Raw genomic sequence first — 20,643 nt, forward strand, 5'->3', positions numbered from 1 at the left:
CCAGGGCCGGGCCGGGCGGCCTCTCAGCCCAGGTGGGGCAGGAAGGGGACGCGCAGGTGCGTCCTGCACACCTGGGTTTGGTCTGTGAGGGAAACAGTGCGTCCACAGGACCAGACGCGTGTTTCCTGTTGACCCTGCCGTGTCTGCCGGGCACCCAGAGCCTCCGGGGCTCTCCGGCCGCCGCCCCCGGCCGAGCAGGGAGGCTGCCCCTCCCGGGCTGCTCCGCCCCTGTCCATCCGTCCGTCTGCAAGATTCGACAGCGAGAGCAAACAGCAGCGTCCATCGTCACAGTGGGGACTCGCCGGCCTCGGGGAGCGGCTCACACGTCCACCCTCCATCATTCCTCGGGGCGCCCCCGCAGACGGGACACCGCGCGGCCTCGAGGGGCGGGACCTGCACACGGCGCCCATCCCGGGAGCCCAGCGCAGGCTGACCGCCCAGTCCCACCGGCGGGGCGCAGTCCCCGAGAGGCCAGCACGGTCAAGGACGGGCCCCGCCACACGCCACGAGGTGGTTTGCGTGCGGTCCCAGAACCGTGCCCTGAAGGGGCCCAGACCCCACGCAAGGGCCTCGGGAGCAAACTGCAGAGATCCAGGCAGGCGTAACAACAAACAGCCACAAAAGGAGGGACCAGCTGCTCCGAAACCTGGGTTTTGGGAAGATCAATGAGGCGGATCAGCCCGCCCGCAGAGGGGTGCAGGGGTGAGACAGAAGGCACCTCCTTCCCCCGTCAGGACGAGGCGGCCCCGTGGGACGGACAGGCCCCCAGGGACAGACGGCCAGCGTGCGCACAGGGCCAGCAGCTCCCCAGACCCGCCGGCACCCAGTCACTGCAGAGGCTGAAACCGCAGTTTAAGTCTTTCCAGGGACCCTGGCCGGGGGGCGCAGTGGGTTGGAGCGTCGTCCCCACACACCAGGGTTGTGGGTTCGATCCCGGGTCAGGGCTCGTGCAACAGGCCACAAGGAATGAATGGGCGGGACAACAACTGGATGTCTCTCTCTCTCTCTCTCTGAGATCAATCAATCAACTAAAAAGTTTTTTTAAATTACTTCCCACAAAGACAGCCCCAAGCCCAGGGGGCATCGCTGGGAAGTCCCGGCCGACATTTGGGGAGAAACCGAAACCAGCTAGACCCACTTTTCAAACCTGCTCCCCCCCTAGGCCGCCAGATTCGCCAGAACCAGACAAAGACGCCCGGGAAAGGAGAACAGCGGCCCACCCTGGCGAAAGGGGGGGAGGGGGGGCACCGACGTCCCAGGGCCAGGCCGGCAGGGCGGGGCGGGGGCTCAGTGCCGAGACAAGTCAGCGGCGGCACCACCGAGAACACAGGAGCTAAAGCCAGCACCGACCGGGGTGCGTGCGAGTGTGAGCAGCAAGTGTGGGCGCCGTCTGCAGCGTTGGTGCCTGCCCCCCCCACGACGGCTTCTTCCCTGACAGAAATGCCTCCGCACAGAGGCTGAGCCTGACCAACTGCCCCGAGGTTCCTCCTGCACAGGGGTGCCCAGCCCGAGGCTCCAGGGGCGGGCACCGGGCGGGCAATGTGGCCACCGAGCACCCCCAGCCCCCCGGTCCCGTTCTCCACGGGCCAACCACGGGCGGGGGCGGTCAGATCCCGGACGGGCCACCACCAACCCCGAAGCAAGTCACTGGGGAGGACCCAGAGCACCCTGGGGACACACGGAGGGCGGTCTGACCGTCCTTCACCCTCGGCCTTTGGGTGAATTCTTGGGGGGGGGCGTTCAGTGCCCCCCACTTCTCTCCCTTTTGGGGCCTGAGCAATAGGGTGGGGGGCAGTGTCCAGAACACACTGACCGGCCAATCACGCAGCAGCTGGCCCCGACCCAGGGCGGGAAAGGGGACCGGAGACGTAACTGGTGCACCCGCCGCCTGCCCGCTGACCCGCAGCCCAGAGACTCCCATGCAGCTCGGGGCGGGGGCTGTCGGGGCGAGACCCTCTCCGGGCTCGCTGCTGTCTGTGGCGTCTGGAGGGAAACTGGCGCCGGGGAGGGGGGAGGACCAGTTCCCGTCCATCGCCATCAGCTTCAGGAGGACTCTCAGCTGTGGGCACCATGGTCGACCCCACAACACTCGTGCCTGGGAGAGGACCTAGCAGCCGCGGCACCGGGCACTGCTCGGGATGGGACTCGGAACGCCACAGGAGCATCTGGTCGCCGTGGACACGGCGCCAGGCGGGGATGGGGCCCAGCACGCTGAGCCGGTGGCCCCCCAGCGCGTCAGGACCCGGGGGCGCCCGGCCCACGCGGAGTGTCCTGAGTCACCGCCCGGGGCTCAATTCAGTCACGCTCAGCGGCTGTGAAACTGGATTTACCGAACAAGGCATTCTGAAGGGCACCTCGTTTCCGCGGGTGCCCCCAGGTGCCACGACCAGCCTGCTTGGAGATCGGGGAGCCCGGACGGGGGCTCTGGAAGCCAGAGACGCACCCTGGCCTCTCCAAGGCCACGCAGCCAGGGGGAGATGGGACTCGGGTCCCTGCCGCCCAGCCCCAGTTCCTGGCTGCGGACTGTGGGGGACCCCGCAGCCCCCCATGTTCCCGCCAGCCTCTGGTTTGGCTCTCCCTGTCGTCAGGGGAGCCCCAGCAGTGGAGACAGGACAGCCCCCCACCCCGGACCTGGGGCCGCTGGGACGTAGCACCAGGCGCGGCGGACGGCCGCCCCTCACCCAGTTTCAGGCCTGTGACCTCAGCCCTGTTGAATCTCGTCCAACCTGCCCGGCGTCCACTCTGTGTCACGGGGCGTCCTGTCTCCTCCTGCAGGCCACGAGCCCTGCAGCCCGCACCTGCCTGCAGCCCCAGAGAGGGGCCCGTGGCCCCGGGGCCGGCGGGCGAGACCATCACCCCGAGCAGGGACGTAAGGACAGACAGCCGTCCGTGCGGCCCCAGGGCCTTGCCCGCGCACCGAGACTCACTCCCCCGCCGGCCGCTCTGCCAGCCCCGGGACGGGGGGCCGACAGCTGCTCGCCCCCCCTGGGCAGGGAAACCGAGTCGCAGGGCCCTGTGTGCGGAGCAGGAAGCGAGTGACGCACACGAACCGCATGCCGGCGGGGGCAGGCGGGCCCCGGGGGAGGGCAGCGTGCGGTCAGCACGGCCCTGACTCAGAGCCGTGGGCGCTGCGGCGGGTCCCGGTTCCGGCCGTCTCCTCGACTCCCTGAGAACGCCGGGGAGGGAGGGAGTTCTCACCTGGGGCCCCGCCGGGCCGCCCAGATCTCCCCGCTCCCAGATACGCGCTGGGCTGGTCACAGGGGGCGTGGTGGTCCGGGGAGGCACACAGCCCGGGGGCCCCGAACACCCCCCTCCAGAGTGGGCCGCCCACCCGCCGCTGGCCCTGAGCAGTGGGCGCCGCCTCTCGCTTTGTGAAGACCAAGTTCAGCCCCCCTCGCCCACGGGGGCCGCGTGCTGCTGCTGAAACCGCCCGTCGGACCGCACCCTGTGCCCACCCAGCGGCTCCCTGCACGCAGCCACAGCCGAGCTCAAGTCACAGATGAGGCTCAAGGGGAGGCTAACGGCAACCGAGGAGGAAACCCAACAATGCGGCAAGACAGCGGAGCCGCCGTTCTCTGGCAAGACGCCTTGCACGGTGCTCCCCGCCCCCCGCAGGGAGGCACCCCCGCCCCCCGCCAGCTTCCCGTCCCCGCCAGCCTCGCCGCTGCGGCTGCGGCGCCCCGGGGACGGGCCTCAGCCAGTGACACGCGTGACTCGCACACACAAGCCCTGCCCCACGGGGCAGCTGAGCAGATGACGGGCCAGCTGCTCGGTGAGGAGGGGAGGGGACAGCCGGTGAGTCAGGTCCCCGGGGGGAGCTTGGGACGGAGGCAGAGTTCACCAGCAGCCTGCAACTCAAAACCCAGCAACTGTTTATTTCTGGAATTTTCCATTGCCTGTGTCTGGACTGCGGCCGACCCCGTGTAACTGACACTGGCGGCCACTGGGACCGGGGGAGCCGGACGCGGGTGCAGGGGCGACAGCCCGGCACCTGCCCACTTTGAAATACGCTGAGAGCGCTTTTCGGACGCCCTCGAGCCGGGAGAACACACGCCCGGGCTTCGTCACAGCTGGGGACTGAACGTGACGCAGGGATTCCTCTTGCTGGAGCCCAAGGCTCCGAATTCCGGCCTCCCTGCCGACCCCGGGGGGCGCAGGCGGCCCTGACACCCACCGACCTGGGCCGCCAGCACCTGGCGCAGAGGCCCTCTCGGGTGCGGGCGGGGGCCCCTCCAGTGCCCCTCACCGGGGGCGGTTTCTAGCCCCACCCACCCGGGCAAGGGCAGTGGCAGGAACTGGGTTCTCCTGAGCCAGGTTTGGGGCGGGCGAACAGGGCAAGCTGGGCTTCAGGGAAGGCGGGGCCCTCCGCCCGCGTGGACGTGGGCCTGCCAAGGGCGCCCAGTTGCCCTGAGGTGCGGGGTGTCTGGCACGGCCTCGGCTGCTCATCCTCACCGCCCGTCGCAGGCCCCCCCCGTCCGGGCCCCCCCTGGCCAGGGGTTCCGTGAGGCGGGAACCAGACGGGGCAGAGCCGCACACACTCGGGAGCTGATCGGAGAACGGGGACGTGGGAACAGCTGCCTGCCAGGCGGACAGTGGCCGGGGGGGACCCGTGCGTCGCCCCCACTGGGCCGGGCCAGTCCAGGGCTGCTGGGCTGCGGCCCTTCCCCGGCCGCACCCCCAGGCCCCTGCAGCACCCGGGGCCTCCTGTGCTCGGACGGCAGCCTGGGACGGGCCAGCAGCTGCGGACTGACCTGCACTGAGGGACGGCGGAGGGTGGAGTCCCGAGACCTCAGCGTGGGGGCCACGGGGAATCGAAAGGGGCCGGGAGGAGGGCCACGGAGGCAGAGAGGCAGGACCCCACGGAAGGCAGGGGGCCGAGGGAAACGGTCCTTTGGTATCAGCGGCGTTTGACTCACACGGCGACAACACCCTCCTGCAGCGAGGAGCAGCACGTGGGATCTGACCTTCCCGTGCACTGGGGGAGATGCAGGCGCTGAGGGGCCTGGGGGCAGGTGGGGCGGGGGGGGGGCGGGGGGGGGGCGGGGAGGCCCTGCAAAGCCCGGGCCTGAGCATCCCTCCTGCTGCCCCCAGCCTGCACTGAGGGCCGCCCGGGACCTGAGTCACGGCGGGTCTCAGAGCAGCACTTTCGGGAGCCCAACCTTCGACCCAGACACCCCACCGCCGGCCCGACTGGAGCACACTCTGCGGCCTGTGCGCGGGGGTCCCGGCCGTCTGGGGTCCTGATTCAGTCTCGTGGGCTGAGGGCGGGGGGCGGGGGGGGGGGGGGGCGTGGCAGCGAGGGGGTGAAGCGGCGGTTGTTTGGCCTCACTGACGCCGGGGCCCAGTCCCCAACTTCTCCCAAACAACTTTTCGTGCACCAACCACGGCGTGCTGTGAGAGCAGACCCCGGGGGGGGAGCTGGCCGCGGGCATTTCTGCGAGGGCGGAGCTTATCAAGTGGCCGCGACCCAGCGAGCAGACGGGCCCCTGGGGTTCCTGCCCACGTGACCCCCTGACCCCACCCCCTACTTCCCTGGGGGTGCACCGACCCCACTGGGCCTTCTCCTGCCCCAACCCCCCACCCATCACCACTACCTCTCCACTTGGCCCTGGGTCCCCTCCCCCAGGGCCCCGGGGCAGGTCCCCGCGGGGTGTCCACGCCGGCAGGATGGGCCTTTGCTCCCGTGAACCCGGTTTGCACAACGCGTGTGCCCAGGGCGCCCCCACCCGCTCGTCTGCCGGGCGTCGGGCCCTCGGTGCCAGTCTGCCTGGCACGCAGACGGGACGGCACAGCACGGCCAGCTCCCCAGAGGCCCCGGAGCGCAGGAACCAGCGCTTTCTGAAAGGAAGGCAGGCCCACCCTGGGCCACTCTGCCGCGGTGTCAGGGCTGCGGAGGCCGGGCTCTGGGCCGCAACACTCCCGACTCGGAGTATCGTTCCTCCAACAGAGCGACGAAGACCCGGCCGCAGAGCCCAGTGCGGGCTCCGGGCAGGGCCAGACGCAACCACGGGTGCGCGGGGTCCCAGTTGTTCCCCCCGACTCGCTCAGGAATCAAACCGTCTGCCCCCATAAAACCGCACTCCCCGTCTGCTCCGGTGCTGGGCGGGGCCCACGCTCCCCCGGGGCTGGCTCCCGGCGGAGGACTCCCACCCCGGGTCCTGCGGGCCTGGCGGCGGGGAGCCCGGTCTGCGCCTGCACTTTGTCTGAAAAGTAGGCGCGCTGACCGCCTACTTCCTGAATAGTTCGCTCGAAATTTTACAACTCCTGCAGGTCCCGCGGCGGCGCCGACAGCGCCCGTTCAGCCAAGAGAAGTGGAAACTATTTTTGGCATCCAGAAGGGCAGCCGCAGGGCGCGGGCTGCAGCGGCGCCTGAAGCGCTCGCCTGCTTTAACTTGGAGCGCATTCCACGTCCAAGTCCTTCGGCACATCTCGGGGCCCCGGGCACCCGCGTCCAGGCCACGGGATCCGGCCTCTGAGGTACGCGGGGTCCGGAGCCCGCGGAGAGGGGTGAGCGTAACTTTTCGCGGACAGCAGTGCCCGGGATCCCCGAAGTTTGGCCCACCCGTGGTCGCAGCGCCGGGCTGGAGAGGAGCGGGTGACCCGCTCGGCGGAAAACTCGCTCGGACCCCGGCTGCCCAAACCCCAAAGACCAGCCCTGCGGCCCCTCCTGGTGCCTCAGCCTCCAGGCGCGATCCGAGCGCAGGGAAAGGCCGAGAAACCACGCGCCCCGCGGGGCCGGGACACCCGGGTTGGGGGCTTCTGGGCACCGCGGGCGGATGCGGGAACGGAGGGGGGGGGGACCTCCCGGACTCGGGATCCCTGAGCGAGGTTCCTGGAGAAGGTGGAGCGGGGGGCGCAGAGCAGGAGTAGGGGGAGGAGCAGGGAGAAGAGCGGGAGACGCGAAAGAAAGGGGGGCGGAGGCGGGCCGCGAGCGGGCGGGGGCTTGGCCGCCCGGAGTGGGGTTTTCCCCAGTTGCTTCCGACGACTTCCCTGGCCAGCGGGGGACTCCGGGCTGCGAACAAAGGCGGCTCCGGAGGCCGCGCTCTGCGCTCGGGTCCGCCCTCACCGCTCCGGGCGGCGCGAACAAAAGCCCTCGGGCCCCGCCCGGCCCCGGGCCCCCGATTCCCTCCCTACGGCCCCCGCGCCCTCGCACTCACAGAATGGAGGTCTGCGGCGCCACGGCCGGCACGGCCTCCAGGAGCAGATGCATGCAGCGCACCGTGCTGCGGAAGCAGAGGCAGCGGCTCGGGCACCCGGCGCCCGGCCTCTGGGCCACCGCGACCAGCGACCCCCAGTCGTAGCACAGCAGCAGAGCCAGCAGGCAGGCGCGCGCGGGGCGCACGGCCATGGCCACGGCGCGCGAGGACGCTCGGACGCCCCGACTACCGCGGAGGCCCCGGCGCGTCCCCGGCCGGGTCCGGACTGCGCCCGCCCGCCCGCGGCCCACGTCCCAGCTGTGCGGGGGGCGGGGGGCGCCAGCTGTGCACATGCGCGCGGCTCCTCCCTTCCCGGCCACCCCTCCCCAAGGGCAGGGGCGGGGCGAAGACCTCCGGCCTCGGCGTCCGCCCGCGGCGGCCCCCTCCGGGCTGCCGAGCTCCCGGGGGGTCGCGGAGACCAGGGGGCCGCGGTTTCAGTCCCAGAGCTGCGCCTTGGAGCTGGGGCCTCGGCTTCCACCGTGTGCGCGGCGTCCTCATTGTTTTGTGAAACATTTTTACAGCGCTCACTCTGTTCCAGGCCCGGTTCCAAGCGGGCGCTTTTTTCTCTCTGTCTTTCTGGCTCTCCCCGCGCGCGCGAACGGACAGAGGCTGTAGGGCGCCCTCCCGAGACCTGAGGCCTGTTCACTGCCCACCCGCTGCCCCCAGGGCCCTGCTGGGCGCGCGGAGACCTTAGTGCAGAGCCCTGGGCGCCGCGCTGGCCAGGTGACCGCTCCACGCCCCGCGGTCCCTCTCCTGTGGACTCGCAGAAGCAGGGTCTCGGCCGCCGCGGTGGCATCCGTGTGACGCCGCAGCACCGTCCAGCAGGAGCTGCGGGACGAGGGAGGACGCTGATCGGGAATAAGCCTTCGTTCCCACCGACGTCGCCAGTCTAAGGGGAGTGTCCCAGCCCCGGGGCAGCGCGTCTCCCGACCCGGGTTTTAGTGTCCCCGGCGGGCTGTGCCGCCCCGCCTCACGCTGGAGGCATTTTGCAGATAAGATCACGGCTGATTAACTCTGCAGTCCGTGGCCCTCAGTAACGGAGGTTGCCCTCCTTCCTGGGGGTGGGTCCCAGCCTATCAGTTTGAGGTCTTTAAAGGGAAAACAGGTTTCCCCCGAGGAAATTCTGCCCGAGGCCTTCCGGTCCGCTGGCCTGCCCCAGGGCTCAGGCCCTCGGCCCCCACTGCACAGGCGACTCCTTAAAACCCACACAGCTTCGGTCCGCCTGTCTGCCTCCCTCCCTTCCATCTCCCCTCTCTCCCTCCTGTGCACCCGTTTATTTGCCCGTCCACCCACCCACCCACCCATCATCCACTCGCTCACCACCCACCCGTCTTTCACCGCCCCCCACCCGCACCATGGTGACTGCTGTCTGTCCGAAGACCCCGGCTGGCGCACAGCCACGAGCCGGCGGCGGACCAGGCGCCCCGGCGGCACTTGGGGGCCACTCCTAGGATGATTTAGGCCCGAAAGAATTCGCATTCAGTGGGGAAGCTGACTTCCTTGGAGCTGAACGCGCTTCCCACGCCTTTGTTCCCGGCTGCCCGCGCCTGCCCTCTAGAGGCCGGCGGCGGCCTTGCGCCTCCGGGAGCCGGGCGGCCCCTGGAATCCATGGAGGGCCTGGGTGGTGCTGGAGACCCCGTGAGACGCTCCCCTTTCCCGGGCCACCACTTTCCAGCTGATTCTCTGCCCCGGCGAATCCTGTTAACGGTCTATGGCGAACGCTCCTTCCCCGTGTGTCTATGCGGACAGTCGGTCAGCTGCCCACACAGAGACGCAGAGGCAGGTGACTGGGAAGGTGCCACCCTCACCGCCGGCCCGCTCCCCGTAACGGGGGCCATCGCGTGGGTCAGGCGAGGTCCGGGAGACGGACAGAAGCCGCGCTGCCACTGCCGGAACGCCCGGCCCCAGGCCTGCACACCAACGCGGAGCGCCCGCCCCCGGCACCACCACCGGCTGCAGATAAACACCGAAGACCAAAGCTTGGAGCGTCCCGGCAACGCTCCCAAGGATGTGCAGCTCCTCAGGGAGGGCGGTGGGGAGGGAGGGGGGTGCCCAGTCCAGGATGCAGACTGGGTCCCGTGCTCCACCCGTGGACATGGGTGGGGACCCCCAGGCCTTCACGGGCGGCTGGCCCTCTGCAGGGTCGCCCCAGCTGCAGGGGCCGCACCGGGACGGGCGGGCACCCCTGCGCCTCCAGCACAGCCCCCAGCCAAGGGGACGGTCGGCCGCCCTTGCCAGGGCCGAGTGGGTCAGTGGTCCGGGTGCCAGGGTTCCCCCTGCTCAGTGGGCGCCCTCGGCCTGAGAGCCCCTCCCCCCTCAGGCTCTGCGTCCATCTGGGTCGTTAGTGCCCACTGTCCCTGGAAGCATGGTCGGTGCCTCCTGCTACCTCTTCACAGTGTCTGATGCCACCTGTCCTCCTGTCTGTCTCCCCACCCAGCTGAACACCCTGCAAGGACCAAGACAGGAAAGAGCATGGGCTCTGGGACACAGCCAAACAGGGAGGCAGCCTCACCCAGTCTGGGGCCCCGGGAGATGTTGTCCCTCTCCCTGGGCCTCGGGTTCCCCACCTGCGCCAGGAGGGGGCCAGCTCGCACTCACCTTCTGTTGCAAATCTAGTGCCCCATTCTCTGCCGTTGAGGTCCATGCTCAGGAACGTGCTTCTGTTGAAAGGCAAAAACCACTTGGCTGGGTTGTTACTCATCCCGAGCCTCCCCCAAGGTCCCTGGCCGCCCCTGCCCCCGAATCAGCTGCAACATTGTGTCGCCTGAGCGTGTTGCACAGAGTCGAGTTGGGTGGAAACTCGCCTATCATTGCCAGAGGCCTGCGGTCATCTTAAGACAGGTCTTCTCAGAACTTTGGGTACTCGGCTCGAGCAGGTTCCGCGTGCGACGTCACGGCCACCTCGCAAACTCGGAGGTGCGAGGTCGCTGCACCGAGGGGGAAGTCCGCGTCTGTTCTCTGGACGTCGGCACCTCCGTCTCTGTATGGAGGGCAGCCTGGCCCTGCCGCCCTACCCCCCGCCCTGTGACCTCTGTGGTTTCTGCCCGGACACTGGGGACACTGCAGCGTGGACCGCGGGCGTCTCCAGAGCCAGGCCTCCTCCTGAGACTGGGGTGAGGAACGTGTGCCCACAGGCCCCCGTCCGGGTCCCTGGCGGAGGGGGGGGGGGGTCGTTGGCACCCCCTCCACCGTTTTCCTCCCCTCCTCCTCTGTCCGGTCCTCACCTACACCTGGAGACGTCTGCCTTCTAACCGGGCTTCCTAGTTACTTACTCCTCTTCCTTCTTTTTGGGGGAGGAGCTCCACCTCCTTGGAGCCAATCACTGTCCCCAGCTGCCCACTCTGCAGCTCACCAGGGGCCGGGGGCACTGTGACAGACGCCCGAGTTCCCCTGTACCACACACACACACACACACACACACACACACGGGAGGGCCACCCTGATGGGGGTGGGGGGTCAAGTGTGGTTCTCAGCGATGCCCAGCTGGCTGTTTTTCAGGGCATTTCTAGTCCTGTCCCCTGCGAGGTTCTGCCATTGTTCTGCATGCTGTCACTGACAGGTCTTTGTGACCGCCATGGAGGCACGCCACGAAGCCCCACAAGCGCACGCGTCCCGGGGGGCTTCCTCGTCCCTCCGTCTCCCGGCCTCTGGGCCGCGCCGCACCATCACTGCACACGCACTCTCGTTTCGGTTTGCAGCAGGGGCCTCTGGGATTGCAGGCTTAAAACTGAAGTCGTACAGTAGTTTGACAGCGTCGCCACGCTGCACTGTGAAGTGCTGACACGGATTCTCAGCCACGTTGCTCCTGGGGGAAAGCGTGTCTCGTGATAACCGAGTCGGCACACCTGAGGCGCCCACCGGCGCCCACTGCCCAGGGCCAGCGCCGGCTCTGCTGAGTCTGCCCCTGAGCCGGGCTTCGCGCCCGCCCTCTGGAGACGAGGGGGGAGCCTGAGGTCCCCCCGCCCCCCGCCCCCTGTGAGCCTCGCTCAGGCTGAGCAGGCGCTTGGAGGGGCCCAGGCAGCCTGGCCGTGGAGCAGGGCAGCGCCCCTGGGAGTGCATCTGGGGGTTCACAGAGGTTATGGGGACTCTTCCTCCGGTTTTGTATTTGGGGCATTGTCTCTTTGTATCAGCGCTTTCTGGGAGTTTTAAAGGCTGACTTTCACCAACACAGGTGAGGAGAAGGGCGTATCTGAGGGATAACTTGAGTTTCAGGGGAGCCCTTCTGGGGTCCCCAGGCAGCCTGAGGGTGTGAGGTGCGGAGGAGGCGTGTCGAGGCTGAGCCATCAGGAGGCGGCGGGAAGCAGGCCGGCACCTGGGCAGCTGAATGGGTCCCCAGCGTCTGGAGGGACAGGAAGGCGGGGGGTGGGGAGCCCTGTGCAGGATGCAGGGGCGGGGACAAGGTGTGTGCGTGAACCATGATGGCAGTGTGGGGTTCTCCACGGACCAGGTCAGGGGAGACTCCTGCCGGCACTCCCGGGCCACCCGGGCACTAAGGGTGTGGGCTCGGGCCTCAGCACAGCCTCCCGCCTGCCCGAGGAGGGTCGTGGCTGCCCAGCCGAGTGTCCCTGCTCCGGGGAGGGACGCGCAGGTCGACTTGACGCGCCCCCACGGGGCAGGCAGGGCCCCTTCCAGACAAGCGAGGGGCAGCGAAGCCGCGGAGCTCTGAGCAGCAGCCTCGGGGTGGACCCCCAACCCCGCCCCCAGCCCCCACGTGGGACGTCCCGGGCCCAGGCGGCCCTGCCGGCCGGGATGTGAGGGAAACCGTGGACCCCGGCGAGAGACCCGCCGCGCTGCAGATGTGGCAACACCGTTTTATTCAGAGTAAGTAAGATGTGTTAACATCCAGCATGACAAAATTTGTACAAAGTTCACAATTTAAAAATGAAGTACCACCGCAACTGCGATCCGACACGTTTATAGCAAAATCAAAGTGTCAACAAACCCATGCCGCGTCGTACAAAAATAAATCAAACTTCGGTTCCACAGAGAGCACGATAAATATTTGTACAAAATTCCGTCTCGATAAATGATTGCTTAAATTAACTTAGAAATGAGTATGAACAATAAGTTATCATAAATAAACTCTGATGACTCACAAGAACTCCATGTGAAAGGTCGGCATTCTAGCATGAGACACTGGGGGACCCCTATAGTATAGTCACAGGTAACTTCGATGGGATAGTATCACCCACGTGAGATGAGCAGCAGAATTGTGCTTGAAACCCCTTTCCACTGTACACAGGTGAGAACAAGAAGAATCCAAAGCCGAGACTACCTATCAACTCTACTGAAAGCATTAATTACTATATTGGCAAAGAAGCTGCAGACACGACGGGGGAAATGCATACGCCGGGGTGGGCGCGGCCGGGCCGGCCCGGGGGGCGGCGGCGGCGGCGGCAGGTGCCGAGCCCCCGGCCTCAGCTCTCGAAGGCAATGCCGAGCGTGGCGGCTGCAACTACGCGCTAGCAGACAGCGGGCGCCCCCGGGGCGGGCCGCAGGGCCCCGGGGGGGCAACATCGTCTCTCCCAGCTCGGGTCGGAGTCCTTGCGGAGAACGGAGCGTTTGCACAGGGAGCCGTGTAAAGTGCCGCGGGGGGGTACGTACATTTGTACACTGAGTGCCGAGGGGGAGCACTGGGTCAGTCAGAGCGTCCGCCGCGCGTCTTCGGGGCCGCCGAGGGGCCCCTCCGGCCGGCCGGCGGCGCCGCGCGGCTCGGGCGCGGGCATTGCACACGTCCGCGCGGGGACTCGGGACGCGGTGAGTGCAAATAGTCGACTGGCACGTTGTGGGGACAATGACCCTGTAAGTCCTGTTCTGCTAAAAATATTTTTTTTTATTTTTACAAAACCCATCTTTTTTTTTTTTCATAACAAAATTTTAAAGTACGCGTGTACTTCCTGCATAACATCAAGACATGGAAGGAAGCGATGCTACAACGTGTGGGTCGAGTCGACACCGGGGAGCGCGGCGCGTCCTGGGGACTGGCTACTCGGGCGGGCGGGGCGCGGCCGCGGCGGCGGGCGGGGCGGGCGGGGCGCGCAGCGAGCGCGGGTCCCGCGAGGCGGTCCGTCTCCACGGCGCGGACGGGTCCGGGGTGGTCTCGAGTAAAGGAAAAGTGCTGAAGTACGTTGGTTACTCTTCACATCTGATTGCATTCGTCCCGGGACAGCCCACGACAGCTCTGCAAGGCTGTGCCGTGCTCTGGGGTCCGCCAGTCTCCGGCGACAGGGCAGAGGTCGTGGCGGGGGTGGGAGGGGGGGGGCGGTGCGCTCTGAATGCGACCTCCCGCGCCGAGGCCCCGCCCCGGGCAGCTCCGCCACCGGGTCCAGCAGGAAGTTCAGTCCAGTCCAGCCTCCCTTCAGGCCCCGAGTGGGAGCCGGTAGCGACAAGAGCAGTGCGGCTAGCTGTTCAGGTGGACAGGGGGCAAGCACTCCAGTGACCTTGGAGCTCGAGTGACAGCGCGCGGGTTCTGCCGGACAGGCCGCGCCACCCCGAGGGGCGGTCCAGGGGCCAGGCCACTCCCGGGGAGGTCAGAGGAGGTCGTCGCAGAGTTCACTGGGCGCGGAAAGGGGAGTCTTCGCGGCGTCCGCCTGTCCCGAGCCCCTGCCTCACCGGCGTTCCCAGCGTCGCGCCACGCACCGCTCAGGAGCTAATTTAAAAGTGCTGTGAAAGCTGCTTTGAATCTTCTGCCAAGTTTCCATGGCTTGATGTTGTCTTACAATAAATTACTTATTTCTTACAGTTAATCCATATGCCATTTCCTTGGAATGCAAAAAACCTCATTTATTGCCCCCACCATCCACCATCCTCCTAAAACAGACAAACAAAAAAATCACATAATATTTCCAAGCATTGTTCAAAAATAAAGCATTTTTTTTTTGCAACCAATTCTTGCTATGAAACAATATGCACACAAAGTGTATTTCTTAAATTCCATAAAATCCTCCAACATGAGGCGAAATGGTAGTGTCTACAAGTGGCTGGGGCCACCTCAGGGTCATTCAAAGCTCTTTTTTGTGTTTTGTGTGTTTTTTTGTCCATTTCAGTTCGAAATACTAAAACATGTAACCACTAAAGCATTAAAAAGGATTTACACTCTACTGACTCGGACCGGCTCGCCTCTTCAGAAATACGGACCCCAGGGCGCACGCGGCAGTGGCTGTGAACAGCGCACGGGACACCGCGCCGTGCCAGCGCGTAGGAAACGTACAAAATGTGAATGTGTTCAAAAACTATTCTGCAGGTGCTATCTTCAAAGCAAGACATAGGACCATTGTGGCGTCTTGGGAGCATGACACTGTTCCAACAGAAACAGAGACAGGGCAGTTTCTGGCAGGTCACAGCAGCGAGAGACAGAGGCGTCCTGTTTAAGAGGTTCCGTCACTACGGTCACTACAGCAGCTGTTCAGACCTGAATTCCTCTCACAGCCTGCTTTATATTTTCCAGTAGGGCTTTATTTTCTGGGCTCTGATAACGATCTTGATTTGTATACATGTCCGTCAAAGTAGTCACGTATGCATCAAAATTTTGTTCATTGATTGGGTCCTACGAGATATCAAATAGTAGTTCATACACAACTTTTACTTTCTCAATAGCGTATTCACATCAGCATAACACAGCATCGCAGCACGGGGCGCCGCCGGCGCCACCTGCAAAGGCCTCCTCAGAGCGACCCTCACCTACGGGGCCCCTGAGAGCCCCCCGGCGGGGAGGTGGCCGGGGCGGCGCGGAGGACACGGGCCCCGCCGCGGGGGCTCAGTCACTCACCATGTGCGGCAGCTGGATGTTGGCCAGGCTGTGGATGAGGGACTGGCTCAGGCTGGCCAGCTCGTGCAGGAGCGACTCGTTCTGCTGCTCGATCACCTTGTTCTCCTCCTCGATGGTCTTCAGGTTGGTCTCCATGGTGGTGATCTGCAACACAGGCAGACGTGGGTGGCCGGCCCGGCGGGCACGGGCACGTGTGCTCCGGCCCGGGGCGGCCTCTAGCGGTGCCACCAAAGAACCTTTGCACGTCAAGGAGACCGCGTCAGCGTTAGGACCTCGTCACTCGGAGGGTTCGAAAGCAGCCCCGCTTTCGATCCCTTCCCCTCGGGAACGTGGGGACACGGGGACGGAGCCGCCGGTCCTTCTGAGTGGGGTCGTGAGCTGGGGCGGGCAGGCGCCCGCGCTCAGTTCCCTGCAGGCCCCTCTGTCCCTGGGCAAGGGCCACCCGAGACAGCAGCTCCCTCTGGGCTCCCGCTTTCCCTGTCGCTTTCCCTGCACCTGCTCGGGCGGGAGGGTAGTGCGGACTCTCCGCTGCTTCTTTTCCAGCCTGAACCTGATTCTGCCCGGGGTGAGCCCTCCAGTGCCAGAGCGTCTGAGGCGCACCCATCAGACCAAGGCCCCGCTCCTCCCCGGCCGGCCCCGCCCTCCTCTGAGGTCCCAGCCCTGCAGCACAGAAGGCCAGCGCTCCCGCGCAGGGCCAGCCGCCCACGGGCTGACAGACGGGCTCGTGGGGGCTGAGGACGGTGGCCCAGCACTGCTCCCAGAACACAACGCTCAGCTCAGGCAAGCCCTTCCTCTGGGCCAGACGCTGGGCAGGCCACGCCCACGCCCAGGGACCACGCCCACAGGCCACGCCCTCACCCTCAGGCCACGCCCGCTGCTGCGTCCACACCCACAGGCTGCGGCCCGCGCTGTGGGGGGTGTAGGGAGCATCCCCGCAGCGCTGCAGGAAGGGCCCCCAGCTCCCCGGAACCGTACCCGGTCCATCCCCGAGTCCTGACTCGGCGGGCCCCGACTGAGCCCCGGTTTTGAAAACCGTTTCCCCGCCCATCAGTGCGCGGGGCCCTCCGGGGTCACCAGGAAAGGGGGCCGAGGGCACTTCCAGCTGCGGCTGCACCAGACCCTTCCGCCAGCTCAGTGTGTCCGGCGCCCACCCAGCCCGGGGTCAGGGCTCAGTCGGTCACCCCAGGGGGTTGTGGTCTCGTTGGTGCAGCCCTGTGCTCACGTGGGTCGGGGTGAGCAGGGGTGGGGGGGGACAGCGGGCGGCGCTAGTCCTGTCTCCTGAGCCGTGGGCTCCTGGCGCGCGCCCTCCAGCCTCGGGAGGAGGAGAGGGGACAGGAGGAAGGTGCTGTCAGAGGGACTGATGGGGACTTCCGCCCGATGAGCCCAGCGAGGCAGGTGGGCGGTGTTTGTATCTGACCGCTGACGTCATGCTGACGTCATCCCCTCTCCTCCCTGGGCAGGCGGGGCAGGACGGCCGGACCAGCAGAGGGCGCCCGCCCCCCTCAGCCCGTGCTGGTTATACTGTAGGGAGAGGGCTAGCGGGCTGGGGCCTCCGCCCGGACCCCTAGGGCCTGGGCATGTCCCTGGCCCTGTCTCCGCTTCTCCTGGGGATCCACAGGGGCAGGTGGGAGGGGAGCCCCCTTCCAGCAGGACAGCAGCCCTGCCTTCCCTGTGGTGCCGGCCCGAGGGCCACTCTGCGAGGCCACACGTGCAGCTGGAAGCCCCGGGAAGCCCCCAGAGCCACTTGCTCACCGTCAGCTCCGGCTCAGCTGAGGCGGTCGGCTCTCTGGACCTCACATGCCAGGCACGGAAGGTGAGCCTCAGGACACCTACCTCCAGGGCTGCGTCGAGCCGGGCGGGGCCCCCAGGGCAAAGCCCTGCCGTCGGTCATCCGGTAGCTCCCCCGCCGCCCACCTGCAGCCGCCTGCCCCACAGCCCTGGCGTCTGGGCCTGGCACCGCGAGGACGCCGGAGGCGGCCTCCCAGCCCCAAGGAGCAGTGTCCTGTCTGGAGCCCTGCGGGCGGCGGGGCGGACCAGCGAGCCCCACACGGCCGGAGGAAAGGGCAGCGGCCAGGGACCTCTGGGAACGGCCACCACACAACGCGGACGGGACAGCGACCGAGTGACCCAGGGCCCCTGGGCTGCAGCGACGCGGCCACTGAAGCTGCAGCAGGAGCCTCAGACGCGGTGGAAAAATGCAGGAAAACTGGACAAGGCGGAAGGGAGCTGCCCCGGCCGAGCGCAGGTGGCAGGCAGGCCCGGGCTGCAGGAGCCGTTACCTGGGTCCTGAGTTTGATCATGTCGGCCTCCATCTGCGAGTTGGACTCGTTCAGCTCCTTGATCTCCTCGTCCAGCTGCTTGATCTCCTCGTCGTTCTCGATCCCTGCCGCGGCCAACGGGACAGCGCGCGTCAGCGCCAGGGCCCGGCGGGCGCGGCCACGCCCCGGGAGCGCTCCCCTGCTCTGGGTGCGTCTGGGGCGGGGTTTGCCGGGAGAACACCCTGGCACTGTACGACGACGGTCGCGTCTGTGCGTCCCCGAGAAGGTGGCTGGAACCACCCTGCTCTGAGGTGGGCCTCGGGAGGGTGGCCCTCCCCCGGGCCCGGGCGCCATGTACCTGCTGCCGCCCACGGCCGGGGCGCCGGCTCAGCCCGCCCTCCCTCCCGGCCTCTCTCCCTGCCCTCTCAGGCATGGCCCCGCCCAGGCCTCGATCTGGGGTTGGAAAACCGTGAAAGGTGGAACCCCAAATCTGATGCAGCCACGTGCTCCGGACTGGCTCCCTAGCCGACCGAAAGGAAGATAAAGGAACGATGGGGCAGCGATGGGCTTCAGGTCGGCGGCCACAAGGGGGCTCGCGGAGTATCCCACCTTTGGTGATGGCACAGTCCCGGCACCGTGAGTGGCTGAAGGCAAGCACGGGAGGGGCGGGCCAGCAACCAGGGTACGGGGGAGTCCGTGCACCCGTCCGGCACAGGGGCGCACACAGGCTCGCCTGGCTGCTGGGTCCTGCTGCTGGCACTGGCACCCGGCCGGGGCCAGGATCTACGACCGTTTGGGACACCCGGTCTCTCGGGACTGCGTGAACCGGGGGGAGAGCAGGATCCGGGTGGCCGCAAGGGCTCCTGACGCCCAGGGAAGACTCCTGCTCCCCACGGCCCTGGGGCATGCACGAGGGGGACCCCTGCGCACAGGGCGGAACAGGACGAGCCTGGGCTGGGGGGCGGCTCGGGGCTGGCGCCGCCCTCCGCAGCAGACAGAGGGCAACAAGGTCCACCTGGAGGGCAGGCCCGAGACCCCGCGGAGGCCAGGTGAGCGGGCTCCCAGACCGTGCGGCGTGTCTACCCTGAGCTCCCACGTGGTGGCCCTTCTTTCCCACACGTCAGCCTTCGAGGTTATGGCTCGTTTTTCCGATGAGCCGCTCTTAGCGCTCACTCTTCAGGCCCTCCCTCCCTCCCTCGGCCGCCACCCAGGGGGCCAGGGTGACCGTGAACAGGAAGCCCCGAGTCTTCCTCCCGTGAGCCCTGGGCGGCCACCTCAGTCCCCATGACACGTCCTGCCCTGCCAGCGGCTTAGAGGGCCCAGAACATCAGCCACAACCCCCTTTCCATCTGGCGCGCCCCCAAAGCCGTTCGGGAGAGAACGGGCGCTGTCCCAGCGGTGGGCCGCCGTTCCGGCCTCCCCCTCCTGCCTGGCTTCCAGACTCTGACGCAGCCTCCCAGGACCCGGGGCGCGGCACTGGCTGAGGAAGCGCGAGAGCACTTGGCACGCAGGAGGTGCACACGCGGGAGACGCTGGCGGGGGGGCCCTGTCGGCCGCAGACACCCGGGCAGCTCTGCCAGGGCAGAGCGACCTCGGTGTGGAAAGCAACTCAGTTGTGACCCGATTTGTCCTTGAACGGGGACAGGCCACAACATCCTTTTAAGGTACAAGCGGTCCAAACACGCCAAGACGTGGTGACTGGACACTGTGTCGGTGGGTTTTCTACGTGCTGGGGCCATGCCACCCAGTGGGGCGGGGGTGGGGGTGTTCCTCCCAAGAGCCAGCTTGACGGGTGCTGGGCTGGGGTTGTTCTTGATGGGTGTTGGGAACCGCCCTGCCTGGTTTCAGAAGCTGTAACCCCCGCCAAGGCTAAGGCTGAGGGAGTGACCTTGGACCGTAAGCCATCAAGGAGACAGAAGCTTATCTCCCTGGCAGAAGCCCTGCTTCTGCTGCTTCATTCATAACTGACCCCCAATCCTTGGTCGGTTAGCCAATGACGGGTGAGATTCCCCAAGGGGGGAACGACCTAAGACAGGCACGATCATGTGGAAGGCCCCCAAGGAAGGACTTTGGGGGCTACAGCAAAAGGGGGTGATGGACCCTCGCCCCTCGGCTTTGGCAAAGCCTGAGTCCTCATTGTCAGTGAGAAATCTCCTAATCTCTTGGTTGCCTTACTTCCCTTGCTCCACCTAAGCCTGAAACCAGGACAGAGGGTGGTGCAGCCCTGTGCTGGAAAGGGTGGGTTCCCCGGGCAATCAGGCCTAAGAAAGAATATGTAAATTCCTGTGAAACCTGCTTTGTTTGGAATGCTCTCAGTTGAATGATAAGGGTCCAAGCAAGAAGTGAGTTTGTTCCTCAAAGTTTTACAGCCCTTTAGCTATCTGACCCTGACTCAGAATAGGCCCTCAGAGTTCCTTGTTATCTGATCCTTACTTCCAGGCAATGAGTAATGAGCTTCACCTGAATCCCTGGGTAAACGAACCCAGTAAAAGCCTTGAGGAACAGGCTCCTGGCCCTTCTCCTGTGAGAGATCGGCCACCTCTCCTCCCCAAGCAGATCATGTCTTGGTGGACTTACTCTCATCCGTGGTGGACAGGGGGGCCCTGTGGGCAAAGCTCCCCCACAGATGGGAAGGGGACAGACGGAGGGGAGCTGCCAGACACAATCGTCACCCGTGGGAACGAGCGAGTGACCCCGGTGAGGTCTGACACTCCACATTTTCGAGAAGAGTCAGGGAGAGAGACCGCCCCTCATAGGGGGTGGAGCAACCCGCAAAGGGGCCGTTGGGTCTGGAGGTTTGGGCACAGTCAGGCTCCTGTCGCCCCTGGGGCCAGAACGCAGCCCTTCGCCAAAACAGGGTAACTGGGTGAGCAGGGCGTGGCTCTGGCCTTTTTTTTTTTTTTTTTTTTTTTTTTTAGGATGTTATTTGCTTATTTTCAGAGCGTGGGGAGGGAGAGAGGAAGAAAGGAAGAGAACAATCAACGTGAGAGAGAAACATCAATTGGTGGCCTCTCATATGCGCCCCAACTGGGGACTGAACCCAAAACCCAGGCCCGTGCCCTGACCAAGAATCGAACCAGTGACTCTTGCTTTGAGGGATGACGCCCTCCCCACTGGGCCACACGGTCAGGGCCATGGTGCCCGTCTTTGCACCAAAGGTGCCTGGGCAGCGGTGGACAGGACCAACGGCCCCCCTCCCGCACGGACTCGGGCCTTCCACTGCCCTTGTCCAGGTCACCCGGGCTTCAGTGCCTGCCCCTGGGGACGTGCGTGTGCCGGCACCCGCGGCAGGAGAAACGGCAAACTGTTCAGACGCAGAGGAGTGGGCGGGCGGCGGCGTCCCGGAGGGGCGGAATGCTGAGCAGCGCGGAGCCGGTGCCGGGAGCCAGCGGGGGGCTGAGGAGGCCGGCCCGGGCTGGCG

At 66.4% G+C, this 20,643-nt stretch overlaps 2 protein-coding genes across 4 annotated transcripts in view; both read right to left on the reverse strand.

Moving 5' to 3' along the window:
• PXDN (peroxidasin) overlaps window positions 1–7,440 on the reverse strand; it is a 52,916-nt gene extending 45,476 nt beyond the window's left edge. For 2 of the 3 annotated variants that reach the window (XM_036027623.1, XM_028516559.2), the window contains exon 1: window positions 7,158–7,439. In XM_036027623.1, coding sequence (XP_035883516.1) covers window positions 7,158–7,348 — 191 coding nt within the window. In that variant the 5' untranslated portion in view covers window positions 7,349–7,439. Of the gene's footprint in view, window positions 1–7,157 lie in introns of all 3 variants that reach the window. The other variant, XM_036027622.1, reaches the window with a different exon arrangement.
• Window positions 7,441–13,872: 6,432 nt separating this feature from the next.
• The window catches only part of MYT1L (myelin transcription factor 1 like), an 89,136-nt gene continuing 82,365 nt past the window's right edge, over window positions 13,873–20,643 (reverse strand). Inside the window, exons 17-19 of the mRNA XM_036027613.1 lie at window positions 17,244–17,347; window positions 14,965–15,108; window positions 13,873–14,006 (exon numbers count right to left, since the gene is read on the reverse strand). Coding sequence (XP_035883506.1) covers window positions 13,980–14,006; window positions 14,965–15,108; window positions 17,244–17,347 — 275 coding nt within the window. The 3' untranslated portion in view covers window positions 13,873–13,979. The remainder of the gene's footprint in view (window positions 14,007–14,964; window positions 15,109–17,243; window positions 17,348–20,643) is intronic.

This window comes from Phyllostomus discolor, chromosome 6 (genome assembly GCF_004126475.2).
Source record: "Phyllostomus discolor isolate MPI-MPIP mPhyDis1 chromosome 6, mPhyDis1.pri.v3, whole genome shotgun sequence".
NCBI classification, from domain to species: domain Eukaryota; kingdom Metazoa; phylum Chordata; class Mammalia; order Chiroptera; family Phyllostomidae; genus Phyllostomus; species Phyllostomus discolor.